Here is a 24,987-nt window from a genome sequence, read left to right as displayed (position 1 = left end):
TTTAGAATATAGCTAATCCTTGAAGTTTTGAGCTCATAGATTATTGAGCTCATAGATTATTGGATCTCACCCTCCTCACCCCACCCCATCCCAGGCCAAAGCCAAATTTCTGTGAGCCTTAAAGATCTTGGTTGATCTATTATAGACAGTATTTAAACTAAGCAGTAGATTTTAAGTCAGAAAATATAAGGCACCTTAAATAATATTTTAATTTATCCAGATATCTGTTTCATTAAGGAAACATTCGGAAGAAAAACTAGCATTGTCACACTCTCTTATGGGCCCAAATATTCTAGTTCCTTGTCTTTTTTTAACCTTTGACCATCAATTAATTGAAATAAAAGGATACCATGTACTGTAGTTAACTTGAAGCCTAAGAAGCTATAAAACTAAAGTTACTGGATAATTAAAAATATTTAAATGGAAAATGGTTAAAACATGAGTTAAAGGTATTTATCTGCATATTAAAAATCATAATAATTATTATAGCTAACATTACTGAGTGCTTACAAAGTGCCAGATGCTCTTCTAAGGTCTATACGTCTAATTTAATCCTTAAAACAATCATACGAAGTTGGGACTATTATTATTCCTATTTTACCAATTAGGGAAACTGAGACACAGAGAGTTAAATAACTTGCCCAAGGTCCCATAGTTAGTTAGTCTCCTGGGAAAACCTAGGAAATCACATATGTCAGAGCCCATGCACTTAGCCACTGTGCCATAGTGTTCTGGGCTTTAATGTTTTAAGATTGTTTTAGGGTTGTTTTTTTTTTTTGCGGTACGCGAGCCTTTCACTATTGTGGCCTCTCCCGTTGCGGAGCACAGGCTCCGGACGCGCAGGCTCAGCAGCCATGGCTCACGGGCCCAGCTGCTCCGCGACATGTGGGATCCTCCAGGACCGGGGCATGAACCCGTGTCCCCTGCATCGGCAGGCGGACTCTCAACCACTGCGCCACCAGGGAAGCCCCGTTTTAGGGTTTTAATATTGATTACAACTCTGTGAAGGTGATTGTAGATACAAAAACTTAGATATAATATCATAATTTATTAATATAACATTATAAAAGAGTGTTGTTTTCCCAAGCAATTCATCATGTTCCCTCTAACTCCACCCTCTCATCTTTGGATTGTTTATTTTTGCATCAAAGGAAGCAGCATTAAGTTACGTAACTTTACATACACCATTCTTTATGACTTCTAACAGTGACAGCATTTCATATACATTTCCCAGGAATTATTTAATCCAAAGAACAATTTTCGGCATCTGTTTATCTAATGACATGTTGGTGGTGAGTTTTGCCTTAACTAGTTTTCACTCAGTCAGCTATCTACCCAGACTTGTGCCGTGGTGTTGAATCTCAGAAGGGGCACGAGTATAGGTCAAGCTAACAAAAAGCTTCTATTTTTCAAGGATGATTCTAAACCACGTAAAAGGAACTTTCAATATCTGCAGTGACTGACCCTTCTTATATCTTATATCTTCATTTTTTTCTAATGTGAGGGTTTTCTAACTTTTGATAACAAGAAAAGGAAGTGGTATGACACATTTTCTAAGGTCAATACTAAGTAATAAATAATTGATATTATTCTCTTACGCCTTGTAATTAATTACTTGAGAAAACCAGAGTCAAATATCATGCTTATATAAGTTAAACCTTTTTAATGTCTTCCTTACTCTTTGATTCAATTTATATTGATAACATGTTTATTGGGGTGGGAGAGGGGGAATTGCTGGTCTGAATAACATGTAGATTTTAGTTCCAGCCCTGACACTGACCTGCTGTGACCTTGGACATTTAACCACCATGGTATCCAGTTTCTCGTGTTTAAAATGGGAGTCAGGCTATATCATATGTAAGGTGCCTTGCAGCTCTGTGACTCTTTAATCCTCTCTTAGTAATAATGCTTCCCAACGTTGCTCTAGTCTAAGCTAAAGCAAAGACAGCCTGTTTTACCTTTAGCACATTGTCTTAAAACCTTAAATTTTTGTTTTTCCTGGGATCACCAGAAACTCTAATGTGGTTCTTTAAGGCAGTGATGCAGGGAACATGAAATGGTGAGCGTGAGGCTTTTGCTTGCTCGTGTTATACCTTTTTTGTACTATTCTAATAAAAATATTTTAATGTCAGCAGGGATTAGTTTGGTAGGAAACAGTTGGCTATTTTTTGTTTCTTTTAATCAAATCTTCAAAATATACATACTTTGGACTGAAGATAGTATAGAGACTTATGAATTAATATTTATGAGATGGCCTTGCCTTTAGACTTTCACTTTATTTATCACTTGTTTCTATCTATTGTTAGAAAAAATTGTAGTTGTTTGACTTTCCTCGTTATGGAAGGAGACACCTGTTTAATGAAAAATTACGTACACAGTATAAGTAATCATATTAAAAATAAATTATACAAGTTAGTGCCTATCTAAATCATTTGCTTACTATCATGCAAAGAATGCCAGAGTCATGAGAACGTCTTTCTTATTTTATATCTCCTACTTTTGGTTTTCTGTTATATAAAATGTTGGTGTCACTGATACTGTTTCCAAATGGATCTAAGTTATAACATAAAAGAATGTTTTCAAGAGAAAAGAATGTCCTGATCCAGAAGGATTTTAACATTCTGGAATAGGGAAGCTTTTACCCTGCAAGTATTTAAAGACTAGAGGAAACTACCAATCTGAAGCTGTTAAGAAATATATTTTTTTAAAAAGAGAAAATAAATACAATTATGTCCTTTCCATTTTTTTTAGCTAGAAGTTGCTGTCATTTGTAGAAGTTTACTTTTAATCATTATTCAATTCTCTAAAAGTTACTTGAAAACTCAGTTTTTATAAAGGAGAATTGACATTCAAGGAAACTTGCCATTGAAGTTTTTCAAAATGAAAATTTTTTCTGAAGGATCAATAAAATTATTCCACAATTTATATTTTTAAATATCAGGTTGTCAGTCAACTTTTCTGAAAACAAAGTCCTAGTGTATGCTGATATTTCCTCAAGCTTGTAAATTTAGTGTCTTGTTTAGATTTTGCCACTAGAGGGCCTCAGTGAGAACTTCATCTCTATCTCTTGGAGGTAATATTCATTTTAAGAATTTGACTCCCTTAAATACTGATTATGATGGAGTATGATGGATTATAATTTTGTTTATTTAGGGGAACTTCAGTGAAGTTCTGCAAAATACTTTATTACTTTTCTCTAGATTTGATTGCAGTAGTTGTACTGTGTACTGTTTAAGTCCAGATACTCTAGCACTCTACGAGACTGAATTTAGTACATATGGAAAACTGTGCTTTACTTCTTGGAAAGTGGATAAACCCATATTATACATAAAATTTTATGTATAAGAAATGCGAGCAATTTTATATATTCTGAGACCTATTTAAGTCAAATTTAAAACTCACATAGAAATTTAATATGACAAATAATGAATTCAATATTTTTTAATGAAAACAAGGGTATCAGACTACCAGCCTTCCCTGTTCTGTAGTTTCCTCTCTTGAGAGCATCACCAGCCCTCTCTAGTAGCAGGCTTTTACCCACTTCTCTTTCCTCGGACCTTCTTCTCCAGCCCTGATTTCACATTGCTAGCCTGAATGTCAGAAAATGGCTGCAGAGTTATTGAAACTGAGTCCTCAGAAGTTTAGTTAAAGGATTAAAGCAATCTAGGAATTCTAGGTATCATCCAGGAGAGGAGAGAGGATGTGAAGGGAAGGATTAATGGTTATAAAATTGATTAACATTTAATGAGTACTTTCTATGTGCTAGGCACTGTGCTTAACACTTATACATTTATTGTCTCATTTAATCCTTACAATGACTCTGTAAGAATGTTACTACTGTTGTTATTATTCGTGTTTTATTGGTGAGACAACTGAGGCTGAGAGATTAAGCAACAAGGATTTAAATCCAGGTGATTCTTAATTACAAAATCAGGCCCCTTATAGTTATGAAAGGAGAAAGGAATTTTCAGAGACAGAGGACCCTGGCTATTTATGGAAACAGTTCTTCATCTAGAGTTCCCTACTTTGTTAAGTCAAAGTTTACTGTCTTATCTCTGGGTAACACATACCCACACACACAATTTTTTTCCTTGATTTGATTTCCATTAATTTGTTTGTAGCCCTAACATTTAGGAGTAAATATATATATATATATATATAGACATATCTCTATATAATAAGTTTTCTACAATGATGATGGTTATAAATTCTTTCTGAATAGTCATTAAAACTTTGGCATATTATTATATATTGAGTGTTGTTTGCCAGAAAGTCTTTACAACTTTGTGTGGCATAATATATTTAGTGCTTTTTGTTTACCATATGTTTCCTTTTTAAATCATATTTATTAAATTAATGTTTATATTTCTCCCACCCACCCCCACGTTTTAGGGCCAAACAGGTAACCCAGGACCCCAAGGACCATCTGGCTCTCAAGGACCAGAGGTAAAATGTTGGTGGGAATATAATTAATTTAAATAAATATAGAAATTAAACTTGACTAGTAAAACATGCTTTTACGTAATAGGTTTAAGAAAGATTCTCTTTAAAGTTGATGTCTTTGAAAATAGTTTGGACTAAATTTTTTCTGTTATGTCAGGAGGTATGCAACGGTGATCTCTAGAAAATAGAAAGGGTATTAGCTGCATTGTAGTCCTGGTTAGGTCACAGCTGATTTATTTGTTCTGCACAATGACTACTAATAACACATGCTTGGAGCTTGAAATCAAATTTCAGGACCTAAACGCCATTGAATTTTTAATGCAGAATGCTTCCAATTTTTTAATATGCATATATCATTTGGATCTCATATTCTAGAATAAATACAATTAAGTCTGTAGCACATATATCAGGTTTGCTTGTATATTTGAAGTTCTTACTTTGGCTTAATGCTTGATGTAGAAGGGCTTTTTCTTTTCTTAAGACTACATAGGACATAAGCTTCTGAGGTGAAACATTTAAGCTTTTTTTAAAAAATTATTTGAGTCAAAGATATACTACATAGAGGTAAAGCTTCTGAAGCTCACCCTAGTTCAAAAATATAAACCAAAACATATGCGTACATAAACATATGAATACACATTCACAACTGATCCAGAGTCATAGAGGCAGCATTAACAGTGAGAAAGTGAATTTGGCTTCACAATAAATAAATCAGAGCAATAAAGTCCCCATAGTGTCAAAGCAGTAGGCATAGTTTCTAGGAATAGTACCGTCCTGGTGCTTTCTCCCTCTCTTTGTAAACTGTAAGGTCTATTTCTTATTGCACAGCTGTCTTTCGGGGTTGGTTGATTTCTTTAGCAAATACCTATTCTTACTTATTGTCTAATTTAAAAACGTATTGGATGTTGATAGTTCAAAAATCTAAAAAACTACATTGTATCTACTTTTAATAATAGAGAGGTAATAGGAGGTAAAATACAGCAATGTATTGATGTCATCATTCTGGGAAGAAGGAAATTGTTTTGAGTAATAAAAATGATTATTAACAAAGTAGTAATTAACAGATTAATATAAGTTTATCTTTTATGAGTCTACATTCATTTAATTATTTGTCATGAAAACCTTCCTGGAACGAATCATATTTACCTGTGTTCTCATACTGAGGATACAGAACCTAATTTATCTTTTATTATCTTTAAAGGTTAATTTTATGAACATGGATTATTCTGTTGTAATTTTAGTTACAGATGATATGTGTCCTAGGAAGGACTGTGTCACCTCCTTGTTATCAGTATGGCTTTGGATCGTTTTCTTCTTTTATATAAAGCCAGGTTAAAGGATGCATGGGCCATGTTTTTACTTATTACTTAATTTTCCAAAAATTTTTTTTCCTCTGTTTCCTTTGAGATTTTATGATTTGCAATCATGATTCAAAGCATTGCCTCATTGTCTTTGTTAGATAGTAAGCCCTAACCTATGCCCATTCTTCCTCCTTACCTATTTTAAGTTTTTTGATGGGGCTGAAGATGTAACCTGTATTCTCTCAATAATTGGTTCCAGGCTGTTTGGGAAATGGGGCCTAATCCAAAGATCATAACTTCTTCTTGATCATAAGAATATAGGATGTAGGATATCATATATGAGGCAACAGCTCTATTTAAATACTTCTTGACATTAGGCTTTTAATAGAATTGTATGTCTAAGAATTTAAAATAGCATGTTTAACAGTATATCAAGCCTGAAAAGTTTCTACTTGCACAGTAGATGAATTTTCTCAGGTAAAGGATCTTATATGTTGTGCTGTATTTTGACTTTATCCTGTAGACAGTGATCAAAGATTTTTAATCAAAGGAATGAACTTATCAGACATGCATTTCAACGTAATTGTGGTAGAAGGAGTAAAGATAAAAGAGAACGAGAGAGGGAGAGATGACAGAACTAAGGCTGCTTGGGAGTATAATACAAGGCCAGGGGATTAATGATGAGGGCCTGTAATAATAGAGAGGAAAGGGTGGCTTCAAGAAATAATTAGGAAATTATAATTCACAGCAGTTGAATCACTCAGTTCAGTTCATTCAGCTTGTGTGAGAGAGGAATAAAAGACAAGTTTAATAATTTTTGCTTGAACAGTTATGTAGAATGTAGATCACCATTCTAAAAATAGAGAATAAAAAAGAAGGAGGAGGATACTCAGGGTGGGTGGAGATAATGCTTTGGTTTTGATTTTGTTAGGGCTGAAGTGCCTATAGGACATACAGGAAATTAGTCTCATAAGTGTATAGAAAATTGTAGACCTGACACTCAAAAGAGTGAACTAGAGATACATGTTTGTGTAGTCATCCACATAAAGGTATTAGATGATGCAATTGTAATAGATGAAATAATTTAGGCTTTATAAAACAAGGTTTGAAAATACTACACCTGGACCCTCAACTCCAGAAGGCTATATTCTCTGTTTACAGTGCAATTAAGTTTTAAATTGACAGTGTTAAGAGCAGTAAAATAAACTTTGATAACTTAAAAACATCATGAGAAGAAAAAAATCACAATGGAAATTACAAAATATTTAGAATTAAGTAACAAATCACTATAAAATCTAGTGTTGTACCTAAAGCAGCACCTAGAGGGAAATTCACAGACGTCAGTGCATTTCTCTAAAAAGCAAGGAAGATCAAGAATAAATAAGTTATGCATAGCACAAGTATAGGGACTTGTTTTAAAAGGAAAAAGATGTTGAAAGGTCAAATAGGATAGAGTCTGTGTTCTCTGTAAGTAGGATACTAAATCCCAAGAGTGGGAGAAAGGTGTGCATGCAGAAGGAGGGCGCTTGAAGAGTTCTGTGAGCACTAAGCAGGGAAGGGAACCAGGGACTAGTAACAATTTCTGACTTGTGTTAAAAACTCAGCTGAGACTGAAAAACCTTTTCCCCAAAATACAGCCGCAAAGTTCAGTACAGTTCACTAGAACCGAATTGCAAACTTGAGTCTCAACTTTCTACTGGGCAAAACAATGAAACATGGTCAGTTATATGCTTTTCTTCTCCCTTGGATAAAAACATATCACTTGTACAAAGGAAGGGCAACAATTCATGGTATTGTGTGATTTCCATATCTGAGTATAGATTGCTATCATAATGTCAAAGTACAATCCAGTAAAAGTAATCCTATTAGAGGCCAAAATGATGGTCCTAGGTATATACTTCTGTGATAGCTTTTGTTAATAATTGGGTGATGAAAGGCTTAAGTTAATATCTGGAACGTACAGTGCTTTTGAGATATCTTCTGAATGAGAATTGAGGAGTTAGCCTAGTACCTTGAGCAAATTACTTGGAGTTTTTTTATTGTGAATATTGTGATATATATCTTTAATTTTATCTTTTCCTAAATGGCTTATCAATTGTCCCAGAACCATTTGTTAAGCAATTTGTCTTTGCTTCAGTGATTTTAAGATGCCACCCCTATCATATAGTACATTTCCATGGTTATTGGGTCTATGTCTGGACTTTGTTTTCTGTTTCACTTGAATGGTTGTCTATTCCTGTGCAATTGTCACATTATTTTAATGATAGAACCTTTATGGTATTTTTTAACTTTATTGAGAAATAACTGGGAATAATCGACCAATATAATTGCGTATATAAAAGTGTAAAATGTGATGATTTGATATACCTTGTGGAATTATTACCAAGATCAAGGTAACACATCCATCACCTCACATAGTTAATTCTTTTAAATTAAAAAAAAATCTTATTGGGGTATAGTTGATTTACAACGTTCCATTAGTTTCAGGTGTACAGCAAAGTGAATCAGTTAATATCTGGAATACATATCTGTTTTACATATAGTAATGTGTGTATGTCAATCCCAATCTCCCAGTTTATGCTTCCTCACTTTTCCCCCAGGTAACTATAAGATTGTTTTCTACACCTGTGACTCTATTTCTGTTTTGTAAATAAGTTCATTTGTACCATTTTTTTAGATTCCACATATAAGCGATATCATACGATATTTGTCCTTCTCTGACTTATTGCCCTCAGTATGACAGTCTCTAGGTCCATCCCTGTCACTGCAACTGGCATTATTTTGTTTTTTAATGACTGAGTAATATTCCATTGTATATTTGTACCACATCTTTATCCTTCATCCATATGTAGATGGACATTTAAGTTGCTTCTATGTCCTGGCTATTGTAAATAGTGCTGAAATGAACATTGGGGTGCATGTATGTTTTCGAATTATGGTTTTCTCCAGGTATATGCCCAGAAGTGGGATTGCTGGATCATATGGTAGCTCTATTTTTAGTTTTTGAAGGAACCTCCATACTGTTCTCCATAGTGGTTGTATCAATTTACATTCCAGCCAACAGTGTAGAAGGGTTCCCTTTTCTCTACACCCTCTCCAGCATTTGTTGTTTATAGATTTTTTGCTGATGGCCATTCTGACTGGTGTGAGGTGATACCTCATTGTAGTTTTGATTTGCATTTCTCTAATAACTAGTTATATTGAGCATCTTTTCATATGCTTTTTGGCCATCTGTATGTCTTCTTTGGAGAAATGTCTATTTAGATCTTCCATCCATTTTTTGATTGGGCTGGGGTTTTTTTGTTGTCATTGAGCTGCATGAGCTGTTTGTGTATTTTGGAGATTAATCCCTTCTCAGTTGCTTCATTTGCAAACATTTTCTCCCATTCTGAGGGTTGTCTTTTTGTTTTGTTTATGGTTTCCTTTGCTGTGCAATAAATTTTTGTGGTGAGAATGCTTAAGATCTACTCTTAGCAACCTTCAAGTATATAATACATATTTTTTTTAACTATAGTAATGATGCTGTACATTAGATCCTCAGAACTTACTCTTCTTATAACTGAACATTTGTATCCTTCGACCTCCATCACCCCATTTCCTCACCCCACAGCCCCCGGCAACCACCATTCTATTATCTGTTTCTATAAAATTGACTTTTTTTAGATTCCATATATAAGTAATAACATACAATATTAGTCTTTCTCTGTCTGGCTTATTTCACTTAGCTTAATGCCCTCCAGATTCGTTCATGTTGTTGCAAATGACAAGATTTCATTCCTTTTTGTAGCTGAATAATATTTCACTGTGTTTGTGTGTATTTATCACATTTGTGAGATATATATATGATATATATAGATATGATATAATGATATTCACATTTTCTTTATACATTCCTCTGTCAAAGAACATTTGTTTCCATACCTTGGCTATTGTGAATAATGCTGAATGAACATGGGGGTGCATATATCTTAAAGAGTTAGTGTTTTCATTTTCTTTGGGTAAATACCAAGAATTGGAATTTCTGGATCATATGGTAGTTCTATTTTTAATTTTGGGGGGAACCTTCTTATTGTTTTCCTTAGTGGCTGTACCAATTTATATTACCACCAACAGTGCACACAACTGTTCCCTTTTCCACATTCTTGCCAACACTTGCTATTTCTTGTCTTTTTGATAATAGCTATTTTAACAGATATAAGGTGACATCTCATTGTGGTTTCGATTTGCATTTCCCTGATGATTAGGGTTGCTGAGCATCTTTTCATGTACCTGTTGGCCATCTGTGTGTCTTCTTCGGAAATATGTCTATCCAGATCCTGCCCAATTTTTAACCAGATTGTATTTTTCTGATGTTGAGTTGTACGAGTTCTTTATATATTTTGGATATTAACCCTTTATTAGATATATGGTTTGCAAATATTTTATTAGGTTTGACTTACATCTATGAATTAATTTAGGGAGCAGTGACATTTTTATGATATTGAGTCATCCTCTTAAAGAACAATGGATGTCTTTCATTTGTTCAAATCTGCTTTTGTATTTTTCAGGAATGTTTTAAAGTTTTCCTCATATAGGTTTTTGTACATGTCTCATTAAATTTGTTCCTATTTTTTGTTGCTATTATAAATGGGATTTTTCTCTACCATTGTATTCTCTAACAGGTTTTTGTATGTATATGAAGATTATTGATTTCTGAATGTTAATTTTACATCCTGCTGCTTTAGTGGTTTATTGTCTTTGAGTTATTTTTACCATTGATTTTCTAAAGTTTTCTAGATGTACTCTCATGTAATTTTCAAACTTTTTTTATCAGTTCCCATACCTCTAATTCAGTTCTCTTGTCTAGTGGCATTGTAATACCTCTAGTACAATGCTGAAGAGTTGGAAGTAGTGTGCATCCTTGTCTTGTTCCTCATTTCAGTGGAAATGCTATAATGATTTCTCATGAAGTAAATGCTAAATTAAAATTAACATATGCACATATTTTATCATGTTAAGAAATATCATCAATTCCTGAGTTTTTTAAATCAGGAATCATTTTTATAGTTTGTCAAATATATATAGAGAGTCAGATATTTGCTATATTTTCAACATGTATAGAGATAGTTATATATGTCTTTTTAGATATATTTATTGGTATATTATAGTAATGGATTTTCTATTAACTTTTGTATATAGTAACTATTTCTATATAATTTCTGTACATTGACTATTTCTATATGACTTTTCTATTGCATTCTTGAAAATATTCTACTTTATCATGGCACATTATTTTCCTAATGTAATACTAATTATACTAATATTCATTAGTACTTCTGCATCAGTATTTCTAAGTGATATTGGTCTGTAATATTCTTTCTTTTGGTACTTCGTCAGGTTTAGATATCAGTGTTATATTTATTTCATCAAAATAAATAGAAAGTCTTCTTAGTTTTTAGTGCTCTGGAATAATTTATGGAATACTGGGATTATCTTACCTGTGAGGCTTTGGTGGAATTTTCCTGTGAAACCGTCTGGAATTGATGCTTTTTTGTGGAGTAGTTTCTTGGTACCTTTCTGTGTTGCTTCTGTGAAAATTAGCCTGCTTAGAATTAAGCTTTTTATCTCTAAAGGGGTTAGCTTTGTTAAAATGTTATTTTCTTAGGAAATTAGCTGTTTCACCTAGGTTTTAAAATTTACTTCCATATAAATCTGCAAAATAGTCTCATGATTTTTAAACTTTGTTTTAAGAATTCTCTCTTGTGTGCTATTTAAAATTTGTTAAATTTTTTATATTTGTGTTTTCTCATTTTTTCTCTTGATTAGGCTTGATTCAGTTTGTCTAGTATGTTAATTTTTTTCTCAAAAAAACCCTGAAATTTTTATTTATTGTCTTCTCTTTTTCTTTTCTTTACATAGTTAGTTTCTCTTTGTATCTGCATTATTTTCTTGAGATTCTTTTGGTTTATGTTGTTCTTTTTCTTTTTGAGTTAGGAATTTAATTTATTTTTATTCTTTTATTTTTATTCCTAAAACTATTAAGGGCCATGCCTTTCCCTCTGATCATTGCTTTAAATGTATCCCATGTATTCTGGTATTGAGTATTTTTATTACCATTATTTTTTAGATATTTTGTAATTTCAGCTTGTATCTCCCTCTTAACCCAAGAGTTTTTTAAGAAGGCTTTTTTTTTTTTTTAAGAAGGCTTTTTAAAATTTCCAAGTGGGAGAGCCTCTTGGTTTTGATTTTGTTAATAATTCCTTGTTTCATTACACTGTTATCATAAACTGTTCTGTTTTATGGAACTTAGCAGTCTGATTTTTTCTTTGTGACCTAATATATGATCCCTTTTTGTGACTGTTCAATATGAACTTGACAGAAAGGTATATTTTTATTATCAGATGTGAAGTTCAGTATATAGTGACTTGCTCTTCCTTATTGATTATGTTCTTTACTTTTGGGCTGTATCTTCACTTATTTTTGGTCTGATTAATCTGTTTTAATGGGATGGACTGTGGCTGTCTACCCAGCTGCTTTGGGGCCACAAATGGGACTTATTTCTCCCTCCTTCACTATCCATTTTAAATTCCCCTCACCCTCAGCTGCCTCCTCAGTAGGTCTTGGTGACTTATCTGGTAGTATAACCTAAACCTTCAAGACTGTAGAGCAGTTCCAAGATGCGTTGATTGTATCACCTGTGTTTCATGTGTATTCCTTCCTGCCTTTTTTGTGTAAAGCAGTCTTTCTTCCTTTTGTTTTTCAGAGTCAGTTAACCATGCCAGTTTGGTGACTCCTCTTTTTGTTTGCTCATATCTTGTCATAAAAAGTCTAAAGTGTCCTGGTAGCAGCTGTAACTTTTAGTTTGTTAGGACCTTTGATGTGCCTCCTGTCAAGAGAGAGCCCCTTTGGGTATCAGGATCTCCAACCCTGAAGAGTCCAAGGTTGTGGAGACAGAACGCACAAAATGTACTGTTATTGGAAGTGATAGCAGATAGGACCACACCTGCTTCTACTTCTTGGTTTGGGACTCATATATCCTTCCTATTAGGGACAAAGCATCATATGGAGGTCTCTGATTTAATAAATACACTGTATCCCAAAGGGTGGTACTCCATCCTTTCATATTGTTTCCTCTGAGCTGGTTCTTCAGTTATAACTTTAGAAGGCAGTTCCAGTGTTCTGTGAGACTGGCTACCTCTAGATGGTGCAAGGTGGATTAAGACCAGTGGATCATATCATGGGCTCACTCTTATACCTCCTTCAGTGTAGGGATACTATGCTTTATGAGGTTCCATGCCTGTGGATCAGGCATTCTGTAATTCCCTAGATAGTGGTGCTAGTTAAACCTCTAAAGAGAGGAAAGGCACACTAAACTAAAATATGTATCTAACTCTGTAAAGATGAACTGCTGATACTGCCAGATTGAAAGGGGCCCACATGAATGTAAATTTTTTAAGTCTCTTTTTTAAAACATAAATTAAAAGGATGCATTTGCCAAATCAGTGACTACACACCATGTAAGGGAAGTCCTTGGTCATCTGCTTTGGTGATAATACTACATCCGACACAGCAGCTGCATTTGGGGCTGTGGTAGTCTACAGTTATCTCCAGAATAAAACTGATTTCTGTATGGGCCAGTCTGACAAATTAAACAGTGCTATGATAGAGACTGCCACCCGTACATATTTTAGATCTTAAATGGTGGCACTAATCTCTGATATGCTCTCCACACACAATGTGATTGGCCGTCATGTAATTGTGAGTGATTGGCTGATCCTTAGAACCAAAGGTCCACCTAACGATAGGAGTATCCCTGCCTTTTTGGCTCCTTTATAGAAAATCCAGTTCTAATTATTCATTTTCAGGAGGTCTTTTAGAGATACCTATTTTATGTTAATCACCAAAACCACAAAACGATGGTGAGTTAGATTAAGTCCTGACTTTAAGGAGCTTATATTCAAGAAATTAATACTAAATTCAGACTATGTCAAAGCCTCCACTGTCTGTCTTTTTCCCAGACATCAAGATTAATTAGGTTTGATAAAATAAAAAATAAAAAATCAGGTCATTCTTTAATAGTCTAGAATCAGTGTAGTTCTCAGAGAAAATTATAAAACAGCCAAAGAATTTCTTTCCTGAGGTCTCTGGTCTCTCCTTTCTATACTCTCTCCCTGTTGGGTATGAGTTCTTGTCTATTTCAAACAACCAGTGTCTCTTTTTCTTTCCATAATTTACCCTTCTTATCAAAGCCTGTTTTTAGAGAAAGACCTGATAAATATATTTCACTCCCATCAGTAACTGGTTAACAGCTAACTGCAATATAATTCCCTCTCAAGGATATTTACATTTCAACACTAAACAGAAACCTGAAAGTAATGCAGTGAGTCTTGAGTATCATTTAGTGAGCAGGGAAAAATTTGTGGTTGATTAGAAACTTTGATACCCCTCAAATTAATCATATCATACAAGAGGTCACCTACACTACCAATAAGACAGGACAAGACTGGCCAATATTTCTTGCTAGTGCTTTCTAGTTTGGAAATTCAAATCTTCATAAGAGTTAGTAAAAGCAAAGCACTCTGAAGTTTTTGTTGTAAATGCTAAGTTGTTTGCCATTGGCATTGAAGAGAATTGTTCATCATTAAAGACCATTTGAACAAATGTCACTTCAAAGTTATTTTCTTGCTTATTCTAGGTGAATTATTAAATTGCTGTAACAAAGAAGTAAATATACCTGTGCGTTTAGCTCTTCACAGAACTGTAAATATTAGAGGTGTCTCAAGGTAAAACATTATGTACTTTAAAACATAAGATTAAAAATTTTTCCATAATCTTTCTTTGTTTTTAAGAAAAACATATGGAGAATGCTGTACAGGACTCTTTTCTATTCCTTTAAGCATGGTAATATCAATTTTAGCACTAATCACATGCTTCCTCCCAGTTCTGGCAGTAAACCACCTTCAAATGTGGTAGCAGGATAGTTACAATGTTTGTTGATTCAGCCGTTAACCTCCCTGGGCTACAGAGATTGCCAAATAGTTGAATTTTGGATGATGTTCTTGGTAAATGGGACCAGTTGTTTACTGTAAAAATGAGCTGAGACCACTAATCACAGAGATACCAGAAGTGGCCAAGCAGTGGGTCCTCTTTTTCCACCGTGGTGGTCTTCATTAGAGACAAAGACCAAAGTTTATTTGGAGAGTCTGCTCGTTAGTGAAGGCGTGCTTCTAAATGTCCATTTTAGCACTTAAGTGAACTTAACTGGAACGAGGCTGCCTGTGGCCAGCTACATTAGTTGAGTAGATCTTAGTGCTAATTGATTCCCTTCACTTAAACCAGTTACATCTTTGGTATCTTTTATCAACTGAGTTTGGTTGAGTAATTTGGTGTTTTTAGTTGTTACTCAAAAAGTAGTGCTGAAAGAAAACATGTGATTAAATCAGTCAATAAAAAATTGTTTATTGAGTTCCTACAGTGTGCAAGGCTGTGCCTAGTGAACACTGTGGGATATATACAAAAAGAATGTGTTATCCATAATTGGGGGAAATTTACAGCCTGCTTGAGAAAGACAAGATATATGCATATACTTGTTAATAATGGTAACAGCATCATGTGAGAATTAAATAAATAGTTATTATAGTTCAGTGTTAGTACAGAGAGTTAACAAGATAGAAGGATTAGGGAAAGGGTCTTGGAAAAGGTGGATCTTGAATTAGATTGTTGATGAATAAAGGGCAGGAAAAGGGGAGAGCAATCCAAGCAGGGTAAATCACATGAGCAGAGCTAGACATCTAGGTAATATGCTTGGTGGATTTACAGACAGTGAATAAAACTGGCTAGCTGATGCAGATTTCTTGTGTTGGTTTAGAGTGACAGATAAGGTTATAAAAGTAGATTGGTGCCAAATTGCATAAGGCCTTTGATTCTAAGCTATACCAGAGGCACAGTATTCAGTAGCTAGGTAGTCAGGCCTAATACCATAGTCGTATTGTGGAAAAAAATATGGAATCTTCCCCTTCATCTCCCAAGTACACCAGCCAAAGTTTTATTGATTTGCCTGGTTTCTGTCCATAACAGTCACAAATTTCTATCCTTTCATACTCAGTATAAGTGGCAGTCTCTATAACTGTTATCTGAAAGGGGATGGAATCTTCTGCCAACCTAGGATGAATCTTAGTACTGTTACTGTTAATAATAGTACTTAGTACTTTTGTTACAATGAGATAGACCTGAGGCTGCTCACCAGATTTAGGAGGAAATCTTTCCATCCAGAGGAGAGTTAGCAACAACTAGGGCAACTGTCTTTGAAGATGCTTCCCGTTCCCAGTACTTGGTCTACAGCCATCTTTCCCAGTTCCTCCTTTTAGCAGGCAATAAAGTGCGGGACGATTTATTGCCTGGTTGACTGCACAATTTGGTCAAATTCACTGCCAATTCCCATTAACTCTCCTCATATCCTGTTATCATCTGGTGAAGCCCTCATACTTCCTCTTACAGAAAGCTATGTCTCCATCAGTATCCCGTCCTCATGACCTGAACCGTCAGGGACTGTGAAGGATCTGAGATTTTATCCTGTTTGCAAGCCAGCAAGTTAGCCTGACAGTTTCAAAGATTCTGGTAGAAGACACAAGACTCCTGGGATAGAGACAAATGATAGTTTATTACTCTCAGCAATAGTAGTTTCTGGAGTATCAACATTTCTGCACTGACTCACTGAGCTTCAGTTTCCAGAGGGTGATATGAAGAGACCTGGATGACCTTTGCATATACAGTGGGTTGCATTTCATAAGAAGAACTTGGAGCTTAAGGAAGCTGAATCTTTTATAATGGACAGCTATAAAAAAATAATGGGTTCCAGAAAAAGACATTATTATATGGCCAGTAAGTGTTCCTGACTTTTGCTATAGGGGGAGACACTATCTCTATGTTTACTATACAAAATTCCCTGAAAAGAGACTGGTATGAGAAATGGTAAGTACCTCATTTACAAAATGTGCAGAAATTCAAGAGACTATGGAGAATTGTCTCCAGCAACATGTTAAGGTAAATGTTGGAGGTATAAAGATGAGTAAGATACATTCATTTTCCTCCATGAGCTCACATTATATTGGAATAAACATGTCCATAATTATAATATAGTGCAATAAGTACTAAATAGCCATGTTAACAGAGTTCTGTAGGAATATAAAGGAACAGCTACTGATTTTGACTAAGAGGAACTATGAAAGGCTTCACAGATCATGATACATTTGAGTTAGTAACAAATTGTATGATGAAGGAACCTCAGGGGTGGAGGGAGTTAAGAAAGACTTCTGAGAAGCATGGTTGCTTGATCAAAGATGAAGACGTAGTAGGGACTTACCAAATGCAAGCAGAGGACAAGGGCATTCCAGAACAGATATATGAGGAAGCTGGGTGTATTTAGAGAACTGCAGACAGTTCAGTGTTTTAGTCAAGTCTGTTTCCATTAAAAATGACAGAAACCTAATTCAAACAGTTTTCAGCCAAAAAATCAGGACTGGCTAATGTAGTCAGGAAGTCCAGCACTGCATGTGCCTAGAGGTTTGGCTAGATACAGGAGCTGGATGAATATAATCAAATTACTCTCATTTTCTAGCCTTATCTCTGTTGGCTTCATTTACAAACATTGTGGAACAGGTGGCTCTTGGCAACTCTAGGCTTATATTGCTCTAAGAGTTAGCAATCTTAGCAAAAAGAAAGCACTCTTCTTTCTCTGTAGCTCCGGCAGAAATTCTAAGGTAGGCTCCAGCCAATCTGACTGGGATTACATGGTCATCTTTAAGTCAATCACAACAGCCATGAAACAGGAATACTGTAATTGGCAGGATTTGGATCACCTAGGGGTATAGGTGATCCTATACCCCTAAAAAACTGGAATGGGGACCAGAAGCACATGCACTGCAAACTGGGGAAGAGAGTAGTTCCCCAAACAGATGGTGAGCAGATAAAAAGAAATGCTGTCTACATTTCACATTTTTGGTGCCCAATATCTGTATATACCCTTCTTCGCACTTACACAGGTTTTAAAATGCCTTTGGTAACATAGTGCATGTGGCTACCCACACAGCTGAAAATATACTCTCCCTTCTCCAGAGAAAGATAACCCAGTGTATTGGTCAGTTATTTGTTACAGCTCCGAGGCCAGGTTCTTTGGGTAAGGAGCATTCTCAGTGAGACCCAGATACAGGTCTACATCTCAACTAATCAGTATAGGATTTTAGAAAGAAAACAAAATAGCCACACTATTCATTCCATTTGGAAAACGAGAGAATGAGAAACAACATAGAGTGGCCCAGGCCCATAGTTGTGTATTTAAACCAAACGTGGGTGATTGATACATGATAGTTCCTCATAACAATATAAATCAGCTTTTTAAATCACCCAACTTCCCACTCCGTGCCACAAACTTACGCACACTGAAATGAGAATCTGAGGTAAAGAGTCTCTGGAATATATCATACATTCTATGAAACAAGGGAATATCTTCATTCTGTAGTATATGTTCAGTACCAAGAACAATGCCTGACACATGGCAACTTGAAGGAATGACTATATATTCTTAAAGATGCTCATAAGAATTCTAAATGAGTCATGTATATAGACAATGAGTACCTAAAATGATATTTATCTAAAGGTAAGTATCAAATCACAGTCATGTTATTATCTCCAAAACATTTTGAAATATGAGTTTCACTGATTTTTATCTGGGGACAGGTTTTCTAAGGTTCTTTACGTGGTTGCAAGCTATTGTCTACCAAAAAGCAAGTGGTTATCTAGAACATCCAATACCAACTACCTTTTTGCTTTACAGTTTTATTGAAGTATAATTTATATATAACAAAACTGCCTATATTTAAATTGTACAATTTGATAATTTTAGACATATGTTTAACTTGTGAAACAATCACTGAAATCAAAATAGTGAATTCATCCATCAAACCCCAAAATTTCTTTGTTTACCTTTGTAACCTTTCCTTTCTGTCCTTCATGTTCCTCCCTTCCTCAGTCTACTACTGATCTGCTTTTTGTCACTATAGGTTATCCAAACTTAAGTATCAAATAATGGTCAAAATAAATTATTTTAAAATTATAAGTTTAGTAATAGTTTTCTGTAGATTTCAGTAGAATGAAAGTAGCCTTTGCAATTGACTTTGTAGGTTTTTTTGAGTGACTTCAAATATACTGTGAATACTATTTAAGCAAAGTTTTATTTAGAAGAGAGAGTGTATGCTATGTCATAAAGGATTTTATTGTCTTTTTGGATTTTCTCTGAGCTTTTAGAATGTTACATATAAATGGAATTTAGAGTTCAGCTGTGCTATAGTTATTGCTTAAATATATAGAATTACAAAAGGGGAAATATATAAATAGCAATAATCATTTGCAAAGATTTTTAACAGTATCATAATGAAAAAAATCTGGTTTTGATGGCTTTTTAGACCTAAAACAGCAAAAGAGAATGAAAGTGAGCCAGATACTTAGATGAATTCTTTATTCTGCATTTATTTTTCCAGAAGCTCATATTTTCTATTTGTGGTTTTTTCAAAAGACAGAACAGTTCCTTAATTTGCAGTTGCACACTGCCCTGGGCTCAAGTTTAGTTTCTATAGTTTACTGGGAAAGTGAATTTATTATTTTTGTCCTTTCAAATATTTTTTTGGCATTAACTTTTGGATAGATTATTCTCACTCAGAAAAGGTCATTTAAATCTTCTTTTATTACTTTCCTACTTGGACTCAGTATATTCCCGACATGGCATGTACTTCCACAAATACTAAAGAACAAAATCTTATGATTGTTTTTTGGATCCATGTCTCAAAACTAAATTCTCTCCTTACAGAACCTCTCTCCCTCTGGATGCATTCATTCTTGTTTGCATATGAAAAATTTGAATCCTATCTATAGAAGCTATACTAGTTGGTTATTTTTTGTTGGGGTGGAGTTGTTTGCTTTTTCAGACAAAGGGTAACTTTTGAAATTGCGTAATTGAAAATATAATTATTCAAATAGAATTTGTTTTTAATTTGTTCATCAATTCAGGCCATCAAATTTTTGTTGAATGTACTTTGAATGTACTGTATGCCCAGCACCAGACAAGGCTTTGCATAACTTTGCCCTTCAGGAATTCATAATTTTTATGTTGCCCTATCTTAAATGGTTTCTTAATTTTATCTTTTCTCAATATGACTATTTTCAAAGGAATATATTCATCTCTACTTTGTTCAGACTTATAAACTACTCAGAAGATAAATTTAAGTCAAATCATATTGTGTTCTTGTGTATTTAATGCGTAGTGTATATAAAAATCAATGAAAAAACTTGAAATTTTTCATGATAGTTAAATGACCTAAATGTCACTCTTATCTATAATAAGAGTATTTAAAGCTATATTATAAAATATCAGAAAAATTTAAATTTCCCCAAATATGTACTTTACTTTTAACCTATTATAATTGAACGTGTTATTACCTCCAAAATAATACAAATTCTGAACTTCACTGATTTCACCTGGGGCTAAGTTCAATGAATAAATTCTACTTTCTCTCTAATGGTCTTCAAATCATTACAAACTATTACCTACCAAAAAACAAATGATTATCTAAAACACCCAATACCAATTAACTTATTTTTGTATAGTTTTGTACAGGTATAATTGAGGTATATTATAATATAATAAGCTGTATATTTTAAATTGTATAATTTCATAATTTTTCATGTACGTATAACCTGTGAAACCATCACCAAGATCAAGATATAAAAGGTATTTGTCAAACTCAACACTTGTTCATTTTTTGTAATCCCTCATTTTGTTTTTCTGCCCCCACCCTTCCCAGATTACCACCGATCTGCTTTTTGTCACTTTAGGTTAATTTGCATTTTTCTAAAGTTTTATGTAAATGAACTCATATAGTATATACTCTTTTTTGGTCTGGCTTCTTTTACTTAGCATAATGCATTTGAGATTCATCCAGGTTGCCACATCCAGGTTGTTTCATCTTACCAATATACCATAATTAGTTTATTCATTGGATTTATTTATTTGTGGATTATTTATCAGTTTACCATTTTTAACTATCTTTTTAACTGAAAGGACTATATATTTCAAAATAAAACAGACTTACCACTCTTATTAAAGAATTACTAATGTGCTTAATATATACCATAGAGCATCACATATTTATTCTGTTAGGAGCCTCTAGCTTCCAGACTTCTGACAGCTGCCAGAATAAGAATGACAATATTTTAGTTTTATGATTTCTTAGGAAACTAATGGAATCTGCTAGTGCTTTGGTTCCCAGGTTTTGCTTTAAAAATGCATGTGAACTAGACTCAGCCTTTAGTGATTAGAGAATAATAAAATGTTTTCACTGGAAAGGATACTGAATCACTCTTCTCAGTGCAGTAAACAAATGTTAGCAGTCCAAAAACAGAAGACACATTTTTACTTATTATTTTTAAAGCTACTTGAGTTTCCTGCTGCTTAATAAAAATTGGTGATTAAACTATTTCTATTAAGAAGGCACCACATGCAAGATACAAAATCAATATACAAAAAATATCAGTTTTTTCTATACACTAATAATGAACTATCAGAGAACTTAAGAAAACAACCCCATTTATAATTGCACCAAAACAAACAAACAAACAAACAAAAAACCCTAGGAATAAATTTAACCAAGGGGGTGAAAAACCTGTATGTTGAGAACTTACAGTTCTACTGTAAGACAGTACAGACATTGATGAAAGAAATTGAAGGAGACACAAATTAATGGAAAGATATTCCATGTTCGTGGATTGGAAGAATTAATATTGTTAAAATGTCCATACTACCCAAAGCAACCTACAGATTCAGTGCAATCCCTACCACAACTCCAATGGCATTTTTCACAAAAATGGAACAAACGATCCTAAAATTCATATGGAACCACAAATGACCCCAAATAGCTGAAGCAACCTTGAGAAAGAAGAACAAAGCTGGAGGCATCACACTTCCTAGTTTCAAACTATATTACAAAGCTATAGTAATCAAAACAGTATGATATTGCCATAAAAACAGACACATAGATTACTGGAACAGAAGAGAAAGGAAAAAATGACCAGAAATAAATCCATCCACATGTGGTCAGTTGATCTATGACAGAGGAGCCAAGAATATACAGTGATGGAAAGGTCAGTCTCTTCAATAATGGTTTGGGAATATTGGACAGCCACATGCAAAAATATGAAACTTGACCCCCTATATTACACTATACACAAAAAATAAAATGGATTAAAAACTTGAACATAATACCTGAAACCATAAAACTCATAGAAGACAACATAGGCAGAAAGCTGCTTGACATCGGTCTTGGTGATGATTTTTTTGGATTTGACACAAAAACACAGGCAACAAAAGCTAAAATAAACAAGTAGGACTACATCAAACTAAAAAGGTCCTGCACAGCAAAAGAAACCATCAACAAAGTGAAAAATCAGACTATCAAATGGGAGAAAATATTTGCAAATTAAATATCTGATAAGGGGTTAATATACAGAATATATAAAGAACTCATATAACTCAATAGCAAAAAAAAATCTGATTAAGTATTATTCAGCCTTAAATTATTTGTAATAACCTGGATACACCATGAAGGCATTATGCTAAGTGAAATAAGTCATACAGAGAAAGACAAATGCTACATGATTTCACTTTTATGTAGAATCTAAACTAAAACAAACACAAAAAATCCTCATAGATACAGAGAACAGAATGGCGGTTGCAGGAGGCAGGGGTCAGGTGGGGAAGGTGGGTGAAGTGGGTAAAAGGGGTCAAAGGTGCAGACTTCCAGTTACAAATAATTCATGGGGAGGTAATGCACAGTATGGTAACATAGTTAATAACACTGTATTGTACATTTGAAAGTTTCTAAGAGAGCAGATCTTAAAAGTTATCATCACACACACACAAAATTACAACTAAGCATGGTGATGGATGTTAACTAGATTTATTGTGGTGATCATTTCTTTCTCTCTATATTTATATACAGGCTTTTTACACCTGAAACTAATATGCTTTATGTCAATTATATCTCAATTTTTAAAACAAGCACCGCAAGTCAGACTGCTCATCCTTTTCCTCACTAAGGTGTTATATTTTCAATTGTGATGTGACAACTTAGATAGTGAAGCACATTGTGGGAGAAACCATTTTGACTTTTCAGTGTTTACTAAAGTATTTTAGATGAAAAAAATAAAGCATTTTATCAGATTTTTGTTTTTAATTATTTTTCTGTATAGTTTCATGCCAATGTAGTTTTCTAATGAAAGTTATAGACTCTGAATGGTGTATTTTTAAATCTTTCAATCTCTGAGCTCTCTGAAATTTTGCTACTTGGCAAGGATGGCCACGTCCTGTCATTTGATTTACATTTTCAACAATGAATTAGTTAAAAAAAACTTTATTTTGTAGACATAGGTTGTCATTAAAATTCAATTGACCCAGTTAACTCTGATTTTTATATTTTAAATTTATTATTTAAAAGGTAAGATCTTTACTTGGTGGTAAACCAGGTACAGAATTTTTTTTTTTTTTTAAAGGGCTTCAAATGCTTGGCTTATTTATTTATTTATTTATTTATTAATTTATGGATGTGTTGTTTATTTATTGTTGTTTATTTATTTATTTATGGCTGTGTTTCTGTGCGAGGGCTTTCTCTAGTTGTGGCAAGCGGGGACCACTCTTCATCGTGGTGCGAGGGCCCCTCACTCTCGTGGCCTCTCTTGTTGCGGAGCACAGGCTCCAGACGCGCAGGCTCAGTAGTTGTGGCTCACGGGCCTAGTTGCTCTGCGTCATGTGGGATCTTCCCAGACCAGGGCTTGAACCCATGTCCCCTGCATTAGCAGGCAGATTCTCAACCACTGCGCCACCAGGGAAGCCCTGGAATTTTTTAAACAATAAAAATATTCCCATTAGCTCTCTGTTATATGCATGGCAGTGCACATACATCAATCCCAGTCTCCCAATTCATCTCACCCCACACTGTGTCCACACGTCTATCTGGGTCTCTATTCCTGCCCTGCAAATAGGTTCATCTGTACCATTTTTCTAAATTCCACATATCTGTGTTAATATACGATATTTGTTTTTCTGACTTACTTCACATTTTATGACAGACTGTAGGTCCACTGCCATGTGTAAAACGGATAGCTAGTGGGAACCTGCTGTATAACGCAGGGAGCTCAGCTTGGTGTTCTGTGGTGACCTCGAGGGGTGGGATTGTGGGTGGGGGTTGGGAGGGAGGTCCAAGAGGGAGGGGATATATGTATACATGTAGCTGATGCACTTCGTTGTGAAGCAGAAACTAACACAACATTGTAAAGCAACTATACCCCAATTTAAAAAAAACAGTTTATTTAAAAAAATATATTCTCTGGCCAAGTTTCAAAGGTATCCTATTTGAGATTTTTTTCTTCCTTTTAATAACTATACTGATGTGCTTCTGAACTTTTAAATAAAGTTTTAATTTTAAAATATTCAACTTACATGGCTATAATATAAGAACAGATTTGCTGACATCTTTTGTCTCTTATTCCCTGGTCTTTGGTACTTTTTGTCTTTTAAATATTCCTTTACTGTAATTTTAATGATTAAGAAGGAGCAGATATTCATGCATATATACTCAATAGTTCATATTTATCCAGAAGCCACCTCATAATGTTTTTCTTACTGTTTATTGAAAATAAAGCACAGACACTAAAAACTATATAAAACAAATGTATATCACAAACAGTTATAAGACAAACACTCTTATAACTACCACACAGGTCAGGAATAGAACTGCCAGTTATCCCCAGAAACTTTTATGGATCCCAACCCAGCCACAAGCCTATCTCTCCTGCAGTAAGTAAGCAGTTCCTCTTTTTCTTTTATGGTTTATCACTCGGGTGTACATCTTTTAAAACTGTAGTTTAGTCTTGTTTGTTTTACTCTTGTGTCTTTTAGTCTACAAGTTCTCCTTCCATTGCCTTTTCCCCACTTTATAATTTAATTGTTGAAGATCCCCAGCCATTTAACCTGTAGAGATTCCTACAGCCTGGATTTTGCTGATTATAGTCTCATGGTGTAGTTAAGCATGTTTCTCCCTCTGTATTTCCTGCAAATTGGTAGCCACATATAGAGGCCTAGCCAAGGTCAGTTTTGCTTGTTTGTTTTTGGCAAGACTATGGGTGATACTGTGTTCTTTCATTAGGAAGCACAAAATGT

The 24,987-nt window shown here is 34.3% G+C and overlaps 1 protein-coding gene across 4 annotated transcripts in view; it reads left to right on the top strand.

The window, feature by feature from the left end:
• The window catches only part of COL24A1 (collagen type XXIV alpha 1 chain), a 431,777-nt gene that overhangs the window by 165,716 nt on the left and 241,074 nt on the right, over nucleotides 1-24,987 (top strand). For all 4 annotated transcript variants that reach the window (XM_067726773.1, XM_067726774.1, XM_067726775.1 and 1 more), the window contains one exon: nucleotides 4,393-4,446. In XM_067726773.1, the coding sequence (XP_067582874.1) occupies nucleotides 4,393-4,446 (54 nt within the window). The remainder of the gene's footprint in view (nucleotides 1-4,392; nucleotides 4,447-24,987) is intronic.

This window comes from Pseudorca crassidens, chromosome 2 (genome assembly GCF_039906515.1).
Source record: "Pseudorca crassidens isolate mPseCra1 chromosome 2, mPseCra1.hap1, whole genome shotgun sequence".
Classification (NCBI taxonomy): domain Eukaryota; kingdom Metazoa; phylum Chordata; class Mammalia; order Artiodactyla; family Delphinidae; genus Pseudorca; species Pseudorca crassidens.
Note: the sequence above shows the minus strand (reverse complement) of the source record. Positions and strands in the feature narration are given on the sequence as shown.